The sequence below is a fragment of the Clarias gariepinus genome, chromosome 15 (assembly GCF_024256425.1).
Source record: "Clarias gariepinus isolate MV-2021 ecotype Netherlands chromosome 15, CGAR_prim_01v2, whole genome shotgun sequence".
Taxonomy (NCBI): domain Eukaryota; kingdom Metazoa; phylum Chordata; class Actinopteri; order Siluriformes; family Clariidae; genus Clarias; species Clarias gariepinus.
Window position 1 is genome coordinate 23,202,249 of NC_071114.1, and position 12,408 is coordinate 23,214,656.

Here is a 12,408-nt window from a genome sequence, read left to right on the forward strand (position 1 = left end):
ATTTTGATAAATCTTCATTGTCTGTTCTTATGCTGTGTCTGTGACCTCGATCTATGACAATATACTACAGCTAGCATAATATATTCTGAAGTGTAATTATTAATTTCCATATTATTCACTGCAAATTTGCCTCTCAATATAAAACTTAACTCAACTCCGAGTGTGATCTTGGGGTATTATTAAATGACTTATTAATTTTTCCTTCACGACGGATCAGCAAGGGATTTTTGCTACAACGATTACAACAATTTTGCCCCACTGGAAACCATATATATATTTGTATGATTTGATGTGCAGTAGAGAGCAAAAGTCTTGTGCCCCCACCCCCTGTTTCTTCATATTTTGCTTCCAAAGAGTCAGATGTTTTGTATTTTTGTGTGTAGACTTGAGAAATAGTTTTCCAGGCTTCTTAAAGGACTTATTTTAAATTTTCAGTCCAATCCCTGTACCTGAGCAGGTTCAAAGGAATATTTTTGTTTGTTAAGCCACAGAGTAACAGTTAAATCATTCAAGCATAAAAAAAACATCTAACGTAAGGCATGAACCAGTGAGAAACAGGTGCAGATGATGACAGATGATCAGGCCGGTGATTAGTATACTGATGATGCTGAATGCTGAGTGGTTGGAACAGACGAGAGGGGAAATGAGGCTGCTGCTGAGGTTGTTACATAAGCAACCAATTCATAAATTGTATCTTTTCAGTCTGTCAAATTAAAACATTAGTTCCCATTACTTTCATTTCATTTAATCTACATCATTTAATAAGCGTTGGATCAAGACTTTTGCACAGTACTGTATACATTTTAGATTTACAAAGCACTTATTTCTGTTCATTGGTGTTTTTTCTCCATTTTACACAGGGATTGGATACAACCAATGAAAAGTTACCTCCCTCTAATGACACGCTAGCTGACAAAAACGTCCACAACCAGATTACATACCAGTAACTCCTGATATTCTTTGAAGACCAAGGTGGCGAGAATGGGCCGTAAGAAGATCCAGATCACCCGCATCGTCGATGAGCGAAACAGACAGGTGAGCTACCGTGCTAATGTTCACAACGAATAACAAGGCTTTTTTTATTGGCTGGCTAGTTTTATCTGTATTTAGATCATAAAATGTTGTGGCTTGTCTTTATATTCCGCTGCACAAAACATATTTATATAGGATATATTTTATTAACAATTATATTTCTCAAACATGAGTTCAGAAGTTTGCGTCTCTCCTATATGGGATGTAATTTTAATCACTTGTGTGCTGATTTTTGCTTTTAGTGCCTCCTATCACCCTGTATCTTGCTTTCTTAGAATATTTTTATTTTATTAATTATGCTTTATGTTTTTTTGACTAGTCGCATTTTCTCAGTTTGCAGATTTACTTTTTTTTTCTTAAATAAAAAACACAGATCATTTTCCTTAACTGTAAACATGACTATATGAATGTATGCATGTGTATGCATGTGTATGTGCTTCGAGGATACAGTGCACATTCCTGATTTGCAGTTTGTCAACCAGAAGCAAAGAATTAGCCGTTTCGTGCTGTTTTGCCTTTAAATCATGACATTTACTCATAAAAAATGTAAAGTAAACTTTATAACGCTGCATTACAGTTCCCTGCATATACCGAGTTTGATGGACACTTCAGAGAAGCTAACTGAGGAATCTAATCTGAATATCACTGTGTACTGATATGTTAGGCTCTTGTTCACTAACCCCTCTTTTTTCCCCTGGCTGCTGTGAAGCGAGTATGAGACAGACTGATTCTGTGGCACTGGGAGGAGGCTCACCCACACACACACTGCACCTCTTGTCCTGGGTCTCACTGGACCTGCTGTCCCTGTGCTGTGGTTGGAGTAATTAGAGGAACGAACGGCTCCATATCTCTCATTAGCCGTCAGAGTCAGCCTGACGAGGCATATACCCTCTCTCTCCCTCTCTCTCTCCCTCTCTCTCTCTCTCTCTCTCTCTCTAACCCCTGATGGCCATCACTCAAAATGAAGCCGCAGAGCCAAGCTGGAATTCACCCAAGCTGCCTTGTGCTCTAAATATAAATCCTCACACCAGCACAACAAACCCTATCTTGTCTGGAAGAGCACAAGTTTGGTTTATTATGTGCTTGATATACACTGCGCCCTTTTTAGACATGAAGCACCTCCCAGACCAGGCGTCTAAATATCCCACTCACTTACTTAGACTCTCACACACTCTTTCAACCATTCAGTCTCTTCCTGAATGATTGACTCACCCATTCACTCACTCATCCACCATTCATTCATTCACTCACTCATCCACCATTCATTCATTCACTCACTCACTCCACCATTCATTCATTCACTCACTCACTCCACCATTCATTCATTCACTCCACTATTTACTCACTCACTCACTCATTTACTCACTCATTCAGTCACTCATTCAAGCATTCACTCACTCACTCATCTACCATTCACTCACTTTCACATTTACTCAATCACTCATTCATTTACTCACTCGACTATTCACTCACTCACTTAAGCAACCACTTATGGACTCACTCACGTATTCATTAAATCACTTTATTCACACAATAACCAATTTTCCCACTAATACTCTTTTACTTATCCTCTAACTCACTCACTCACTCACTCACTGACCTGCTCACCCATCTATGCACGTAAAACTCACACACTTGCACACTTACTCAACCCTAGACTTATTCACTCACTTACTGTCCTGGTCTTTCACTCCCTCTCTCACTTACCTATGTACATATTTGTTCAGTGACATGCTCACTCTCTCTGTCAGTCAGTCACTCACTTACTTATTTACAAACTTCTCCTCTCACTCACTTGTTTACTCACACAATCAATCAATCAATCTATCAAACAATCAGTCTCCCATTCCACTTACTAAATCACTGATGCTGATCCCAGTAGGACCATAAGATGCCATTTTTGCATAGGCTTATGTCTTTTACTGAGTTACCTAATTCACTTTTGAGCATAAGACGTTTCCTGGTCTGAGGATTTACTGCACTCATTAACCGTATGCCTACAGCCAGAAGAGTCTCTCACATTATAGATGGCTAGCAGTAGAGACATGTCCTTTTTGTGTCCAAAGGCTGTTCGTTTGACATGAAATTAATAACATTCATGAATATTATATGATTTCATTCCACTCTCACGTCCCTGTTGTCTGAGACAGACTTTTACATTAAGGAAGAAAGACAAAGAATAAAGTGTATATTGTATAGGGGTATTGTGTAAATCTCCAAAAAAAATGATTTGTATTTGATAATGTTTATTTTAGTTACATTTTGCGACTAAGGACCAGTCAGTAATAATAGTAACACTGTTACTTACGATTAGACAATTAAACACTTTTAATTACGTTGAATTTTCTTTCTGAGAAGCATAAAATGTGTGGGTACACATACGCACACATCAGGGAATGGTATATTACTGTAGATACAGCTCATACAGCATTATATATATTTTACAGTCTTTTTTTCCCAATGTATCTTTTTTATTTAATTACCTAAGGCTTTTTCATATCTGACCCAAACACAGTGCTGTAAATTATCAATAAGTGCTTGCTGTTAAAAGCAGAACAATGTTCATATTTAAACAAAGACATTCATCATATCTGGAAACATTGAGGTCAGTCAAGCCAGACTTGTGGTCTTCAGCCGAGTGGTAGAGTTAAACAAAGGGGAATAAACAGCAGCAGGGTGCTCCGTAAAAGTGCTGCTTCAGATCAGTGGCACTGTGCCTTTGTTATTGATATAATTTAACATATTTGCATGCATGCTAGTTGGCAGCTAGGGCATGTCTATATGTGACTTATTGATATTTATAGTTGACTCGCTCACACATATTGACATTTTCAGCCTTGTGGAGTAAGTGCATATAAATAATAATGTCATAGGACAGACGAGTAACACATTCCTGATAAATAATATTTTCGGTCAACATGCTGTATTTAATATCCCATATTATTCTCCATGGAAATTACCCCAAAATGTTCATCCCTCTGCAACCTTACACTCAGCAGGCCACAAAGTGCTGACAGCAAAGTCAAGCGTCACTGAAGTGTTATGAAATGCTGAGCGCAGGGATTCATAACAAGCTAAACTGCATGGCTAGAGAAAGGCCAAAAAAGTGCTTTCCTCTCTAAATCGTGCATTTGTAAAGTAATGACGTGGACCTGTCTTTCGCGATGAATTTGATGGCGCCAGCCCGGCGCAGATGATAGCGCTCGCGCAGCGCCGTGCCGTCCCCGCCTCGGCACTGAAGTGGTGGCAGGTTTAGCCTTCCTCAGGGAGGGGTGATAATTGGCAAGGAACATGACGAGATCTGGCAACCCTGACAGCTGTGCTCTGTCACACTGGCGCGAACAGAAGACGTGGAACTGGGTTCTCGTGACTCTCTTAATGAGGCCATTACACACTTATTATCTCCAAGGGCAGGACGCTGCAGCATGAACACGAATTCTCGAGTCTCGAACAAGCACTGGGTGTGCCTGTGTAACTGCTGTGGTGTTGAACATCAGCACATGTCTATTCTAAACACTGGGGTTTAAAAGTAACAGTTTGGACAAAAACCAGCATTATCTAAAATTTTTACTTTAACCTGTAATAATTCAGGCACTAAAAACATGAACCACTGTGGCTTACACATTGCTTAATAATGAGGTTTAATTTTGTTCTGATTAATAAATCGATCTGGTTATTAAACAATAATTCGCATGCTTTAGGTGAACTTTCGAAGTCCATGAGCAGCAAAGAATCTTGTCTTTTTATTTCCTTTGTTGGGTATGTGGCACTTCTGAGATTTGAAAGTGATTTTTAAGTACTGTCTATAAAATCCCTATAGATTTTTTTCCTAGCATTTCATATATCCCTTTTTTGTTGTGCTCTACTGTAGGTGACCTTCACTAAGAGGAAGTTTGGACTGATGAAGAAGGCGTACGAGCTGAGTGTGCTGTGCGACTGTGAGATCGCGCTCATTATCTTCAACAGCTCCAATAAGCTCTTTCAGTACGCCAGCACAGACATGGACAAGGTTTTACTCAAGTACACTGAGTACAATGAGCCTCACGAGAGCCGGACCAACTCGGACATCGTGGAGGTGAGTGGCTCAAAGACTCACAGATGTTTAACATGTTCACTTTTATACAGCATCATCATCTGACATCATCGTGTTATAGCATCAAGGAAGAAGAAGGTTGGCTAAAACACTGAGTCAAACGTCTGGACTCGTGTCTGTTTGAGCTACGGTCTTGACATCCGAGCCACCACTGCCCCAGAAAGTATATCTACATTTTACTCAATCATCACTGTTTCATTTGCTCGAGTATTGGGATAATAAATGTAGACATTTGCTGTTTTAAAGGTCCCATATCATACTTTTTTATTTTAGAAGTTAAGTCTTGGAGGTCTTTAGACTGTGTTCCAGCTGAAATACCACTCAGATGATGCATTCTGGCATCCCTGAATTTTCCTTGTTTCCTCCCTGTTTTAACCATGCTGTTTCATTGTCTGTAACTTTCAATGCAAATGAGCTAATGGACAACACCCCTGCCCATTAATGTCCTTTTTCTGGAAGTGCATTTTTCTAGCCAATTGAACGCAAGCAATGGAAATTGGACTTTCCTGAAAAGCAATAGCTATTCAAATTGTTCATTAGCTATGGCTATGCAAATTCTCCCCATTCCTGTTTTTCTATGACATCATATGAAGCAGGGAAATTGAAATGCATGTTTGAACATATTTATGGACAAAAGTAAGGGCATGTTGTTGTTTTTCCTTATAATCTGTCCTAATATAATGTATAAAAATTACAAATGGGAAGTTTTTGCACTCAAACAAAATAGTCTGCTTAAAATTATTAACAGTTGCATTTTGTCTGCAATGTTTAGTAATTATTATTATTTTTTTTTAGTTTTAAGTTGGCGTATGAAACAAAAAAATCAGACTTGTATGAAAAAAATAGATAAACATATTAGAATAAAGCAGAAGGAACTGCAATATATGTGGGCTTGCATATTGTTTTTGCTGCTGCTGCAATGTATATTTTCTGCACGGTCTGTCCTCCCATTTAGCCTCGATGCTTCAGTAATTAAAGATCAGTCTGTCAGTCAGACCAGTATCACAACATGGCATTTCTGGCCATCCTGACCTTCACAAGCATTCGCTCCATTTGCTATTAGCAAATTATCCTGTCCATTACCGTTTGTCCTTGCAAGTGAGCCAGTACTCTCTGCGGTTCCTAAACCATTGCTGCTGTTGTTCGATCAAATAAATGTCACTTACAAGGATGTTGCATTGATCCCTTTTGAAGAAGTAAAACAGTTAATGTTTGGCACCAGCACCCTGAGATCTATAAATGATTAGCATAGGACCCAAGTGTTGTAAAGAGTATGTTAACATCCAGAAGAACAGTAGAAGAGTAGTTTGTGTGCCTTTTTCTTTTTTTATGACCAGTCAAAGAGATGGCTGAATTTGGCAGAAATGAACACGTACACAAAATCAATATGTACTTTTTGTAACGCCTGTTGGGACTTGTGACCAAGTCGAGCAGACTGCATCCTTTACTGTAAGTCATGTGTTGACGAACACATCAAAAGGAAGTGCTACTAATTGGTGGACTCTAAAAATAAAGTCGTATCGCTATCCAAATTACACACACGGAAACCTGAGCTTCATTCAGCCAAGGGAACTTGGCGTGCGATTTTGGCAGACCCGGCGTGTGTTTGCCCACTGCTAATGGCACATTTAAAAAAAATAATAATAATCAGAGTTACTTATAAAGCCGTTGCAGTTCATCTGTTGCTTTTATTTCCTGTGTATTTATTTTAATACTACGAGGACAGATTCACATGAATAAAAAGCACACCAAAGCTGATATAATACAACCTTTAGTGAAATGCGTACTGTTAAAAAAATATATAATCTTATATAGCAAGTAAAAATATCTTGTGTGTAGGCTAAGGAATTTAATAATGAATTTTTGATTGATTGATTGATTGATTGGCGTTAAGAATTTAACAGATTAAAAATGAAAAAAAAAAATGTTTGTTTTGGATAATAATACTCTGTAGCTCACATGCCTGTTAATATATACAGCAGAAGAGGGCGCAGTTGCAGTTCAAGGTTTGAAAGGAATAAGGTATTGACATTCTGGAAAAGAAGCAGCCAATGCTGAGTGACAACAATGTTGGCAATTTTTTGGGAACTTGGCAAACTTTTATAATCTTTGGCTGGAATAATGTGTCTTGGATTGGTAATTAATATTAGGCTAGTTTTAGTCAAAGACGTTATGTAAATAAATAGTTTAGCTACAGTATGAATTGTAGTGCTGATATTCGGCCTGTTATAGTCAGAGGTGGAAGGTACCAAAATTTCTGTACTTACGCATATATTTCACATATCTGTGCTTCACTTTTTACTTTTACTCCACTACATTGTCCAGCAAATATCTATCCTTTTACTTCACTAGATTTTGCATGGCCTTGCGTTTCATAACCAAGTAGTGCTTAGTATTTGCAGCCTGAATATTATGGATAATGGCATGATTTGCCTTCCCTCCGTGAAATGCTTAACAATATAGCTGGTGTTTAATATTAAAGCTGAGCCTGTTTCAAACAGCGATGAAACAGTGCCTTTAAAGGTAAAAGAGAGAGAGGGAGAGCAAGATTTATTTAAATAAGCACTTATATTTCACTTAGGTAATATAAAATAATCCTAAAAATAATATGAATGGTAATATTTCCCTGAAGTATCTCTAATTTTTACTTACCAATGATAGTAGTTTTTAGATAGATAGATAGATAGATAGATAGATAGATAGATAGATAGATAGATAGATAGATAGATAGATAGAATTTATTGATAAGGGAATGTTAACATGTTAAGAAAATGTGTGCAATTTGCAACCTTACCATAGGCAAATGTATCTAAAATCTCGAACATTTGTATTGTGAGATTATGCACCAAGTATATATAAAACTGCTTATTTTATTATTTTATTGCCATATCATGTTTTTTATCATTTTATTGCCTACGCCAAAGCACTGCTGAATTCTCAGTTCTGTTCGGTCAGAAGGTGCAGATATGAAGAACTGTTTTCTTCATATTAATGCACTGCACAGCTCATTGCTCGTTCTAGTAGGATATTGTTTCTATATTAACAACTTACACATGGATGCTTACAGCATCAACTCCACATGAATTTATCTTAAACGTAAGCAGTGGATTATTTAGTGACATATCATTTAACATTTTTGGGGGAAAAACTCCCCAGTGTCAGCATTTTGTTATATTATAAGTAAAGCTGTATCTTTGAAGTTTGAACACACAAAAGTTTTCAAGAAAGAGAACGTTGTGGGTTCTTGGCTAGAAGACAAGCTGATTTAAGATGAGTGAAACAGAAAGATTGGTAAGGGACACTTTACAGTCACCGAGCGGTATAGATATACTGTAGGTGTTGAGAGTGAGAGAAAATACATGTTGCAAGTAAAATTAGGTTAATGATATTTATAAATAATAGTGCATTTGTAATAAAACGATAAAGATGTGTGCCACACATCTACTTTTAATTGGTGCCTTTTTTTGGATTGTAACTGTTCCTAACTCTTACTGTCCATCAATCCTTTTTCTCCCTCCAGGCCCTTAACAAGAAGGAGCATCGTGGCTCTGATAGCCCAGAAGTGGACTCATGCTCATATGTTCTCACCCCACACACAGAGGAGAAATACCAGAAGATTAATGAAGAGTTTGATAACATGATGCGCAATCATAAAATGGTATGGTGTGTTCAAGAAATCATGTTTCTGTATCAAACGATGCACACTTTAATATTTATTTCAATCACATTTAGCTTTGATTACAATGCATAATGCATTAACCTGGTAACCATCTATCCAATGGTGGAAACTTTAAAGCACTTTTTTAAGTCGCTCTGGATAAGAGTGCCTGCCAAATGCCTAAATGTAAATGTAATGCAGTGGCTAATCCATATGTGAAAATTATTCCTCATGCTCTCAGAACCACTCCTTCACAATTTGGGTCCTGGAATATGCCTATGCGATCAGGAAAGAAAACTCCTTAGATGTGATACCCTGGTCATTCATTACATTCAGGTCATCAGCTGATTTCATTTTATTGCCAGATAACAGCCCCAGACCATAACATTGCATCTAGAGGCTTGTGATATACATGATGCTCTGGAACAGGGTAAATCCGTCTGCATAATATTTTTCCATTGCTCCAAAGTCCAATCTTTATTTTCTCTAGCAAGTTGAAGTCGTTTTTCCAATTAGTTTCACGAACACGGTTTTTGACAGACACCCTTACCCTTACATTTTTCTCTCATTATATATCTAAGAAGTCGAGGGTGGCTTAATGACCCAACAGTGGCAACTTGATGGTGCTGGGGATTGAACCTGAGACCTCCTGATCAGTAGTCCATTGCCTACTACTACTACTACTACTGCTACCCCTGCCTTTTTTAATGGTCACACAGCTGTTTAATCCCAGTGTTGAGTTCAGTGTTCATTACACTGTGTGTGTGGAAACACATTTTATATAAACATTTAACTATTAAACACAGCTGCGGTTTCTACTTTTACAGTTTAATCAAGTGTTTAAGTTATCTTATTTTTTTTCCTAACCACCTTTCTATATGGTTTTGATAATGTGTTGTACAGTTCTTAACCAAATTGCAATAATTTTAATCCGCTTGATGCAGGCCACAATAATATGACCCTTTTGAAAATGCAACTTTTTTTCGGCCAGGCAATGTTTTTTTTTTATTTTTTTTTGCACAATTGAATTACATGGACTATAAAAGATTTTATGAATCAATAAATGTTACAAGCACTGTTGAATCTTGCCAGTAGTTCCAGTTGCAAGGCAGATCACAGGTTTATATTAATTCCCCTCATTCTAATATGTTATAGTTTCTAGAGTAATAACTTACACACACAACTTACAAAGCAGCACTCCACATATTCTAAGCCTAATAATAAAAAATAAAAGATGTTTTTTTTTTTTACCAACATAACACAAAATTGTTGATGAGGAAACTTTATGTGAAGAGATGTTTAATTAACATTTTTAAAGAGGGCTCCAGAAAGTCGTCAGGAAAACGACTAGTGCTTTTTGGTTTCCCAACTTTTTTCCAAGATGTTTTTTTTTTTTTTTTTACATTTTTTTATTATCTTAACTTAAAAAAACTGGCTCATGTATGAACGAGGAAACTGTTTGTGTTACTGTAAAAGTAATAACTAATTTTATTAATTTTTACACAACACGACATGTAGCAATAAACATGAAAAGATGATCATCTTCCTTGTTCAATCAAATTAAAACAAAAAAAGGCTTAAAATATTTCACTTTCCATGTAATAAATCTAGAATATATTTATATTTTCAATTCAATAAAAAAAAATACAACTTTTCCACAGTAGATTTTTTTCACAAGCAACACTGTATGTAATTGTTGACAAATTGCTGTTGTATAAATGAAATACATTTTTAGGGATGTGGTTTTAAAGAAAAATAATCAGCCTCAGGCTGTGCTTTACTGTACGTCAGGCCACATCACACTTCTGTTGTTGTTGATCCTTTTCCTATAACGTCGCACCCTGCCACGCTTTATACCTTCCAAATCTTGTTCTAACTGAATTTCTCAATTTGTTTTCCACACCGGTTGTCCGGTAGCCGGCTGTTTTGTCTCAGCAGAGCTTTTCCATGCCTCTAGCATTACCAGTCTCCGAGCACGGAGTCCATTCCTACAACAACATGGGAGCTTTGGGTGAGGGCGGCATGCTGTCTCCATCCTCCAACACGCTGCAGAGATCTGTACATGCACGACTCACAGGTCTGCTCCTCATCAGGGAGAATCTGGCTTTGCACATTTCAAATACAGATATTTATGCTGTCAGTTTTTGAAAACTAAGATTGTAATGCATTCTCTTAATATAGTAAGTGAGTAAAGCTAATAGACTTTAACTGCTTGCCTTTAACTGTGTCGAGTTGTTTAGGAGCATAAAAAAAGATTTCCTCACATTTTTTCACACAGTAGGGGAAATCTAAAATAGAAAAAATTATCTGTAAAGATAGACTGAGGGATTCCCTACCTTCCTGAACTTTTTGCAACAGAATGCTGAATTTTCCCAAATTAAAATTCTTGACTAAGCTGGCTCAACTCCGTAACATCACATGCCTCAAGTGACCTACAAATCATTACCTATAGTATTGATGTACCTTTTGCGTAGGTAAACTTCACAACTCATGACTCTCTATCAGTCACTATCTCCAACTGTCTACAAACATACACTATTTACCTACAAAGTACCTACTTTACCCAACAATTTGTTATGACTTGTCAAGACTTGACAAGACAAACATAATATTTCTCACTTGTTAACAGTGCCCTACTAAGCAACGGCAATATCACATGAGAGGGAGTATAGTGTAGTATAGTATGCATATAGTTAAACGTTTAACATAGTTAAACGTCCAAGTGTTGCTATCTATTATGACCACTCGTAGACATAATTGGCCCTTTTTTGTAATCAGATTGCTTAGACGGAACTAACTACTGTAGTGTAATATCTTTAAGATCCCTGTGACAACAGAAGCTCTGAACCTCCCACACACTTCTGTAATACCCCTCACCATAGGCAGCGTAGTATCTATTAATGCACAGTGTTTAGTGCACAGGGTTGGATTTGCTCGACCCTCATATAAGAGGCTTTTACAAGCACTCCAGTAATGACGACTCAAAGCGGTCCACATCAACGCTGCAGAAAGTCTGCGTGTTTTTGGGCCTACAAACTGCTCAAACCCACCTTCGAATACTAAGGATTAAAAAATGCAGAAAAAAAAGTCAGAACTCAAATAAATGGTTTACGGTGTCCCTAATCATCTTCCGTAGAATAGCGTATAAACTGCTATGATGCTTTGTTGTCAAATGCATTTCAAATTTTCGATTGTGGGTGAGAATTTTAAAATAGACGGCTGTGATTTTTTTTGGAACTGCGACAGGCTCAACTGCTGAACTCAAACTTTAAACTTCCTGATGATCTCCCTGCAATTTCCTTTGATCTAAAGATTGTATCTATCCCGGATTAAATTTGGGTATGTGGGAAATTCCCCTCAAATGATATATATCTCAGTGCTAAAAACAGAAGTCACGGCCATCCTGAAGCTAAACCACTGTAGTTCTCAGCACAACATTTGTACATTTTTTAATCATTTACTTTTAAGTTAAATTACCAAATTGATTCTGATGCTGTTGTTTGACCTCATCCTTTTTTAAACTACCTTTCATAAAAAAATGTTCAGTACTGTACATGCTTCGCTTGGTTAATTGTGTGAGCCAGTTGTAGAAGACATACTTTAGATCATAAATGTGCCATTAGAC

General features: G+C 37.2%; 1 protein-coding gene across 3 annotated transcripts in view; it reads left to right on the forward strand.

The window, feature by feature from the left end:
• The window catches only part of LOC128543449 (myocyte-specific enhancer factor 2A-like), a 34,774-nt gene that overhangs the window by 17,189 nt on the left and 5,177 nt on the right, over nt 1-12,408 (forward strand). For all 3 annotated transcript variants that reach the window (XM_053513879.1, XM_053513878.1, XM_053513880.1), the window contains exons 3-6: nt 861-1,035; nt 4,904-5,107; nt 8,646-8,783; nt 10,701-10,860. In XM_053513879.1, coding sequence (XP_053369854.1) covers nt 982-1,035; nt 4,904-5,107; nt 8,646-8,783; nt 10,701-10,860 — 556 coding nt within the window. In that variant the 5' untranslated portion in view covers nt 861-981. The remainder of the gene's footprint in view (nt 1-860; nt 1,036-4,903; nt 5,108-8,645; nt 8,784-10,700; nt 10,861-12,408) is intronic.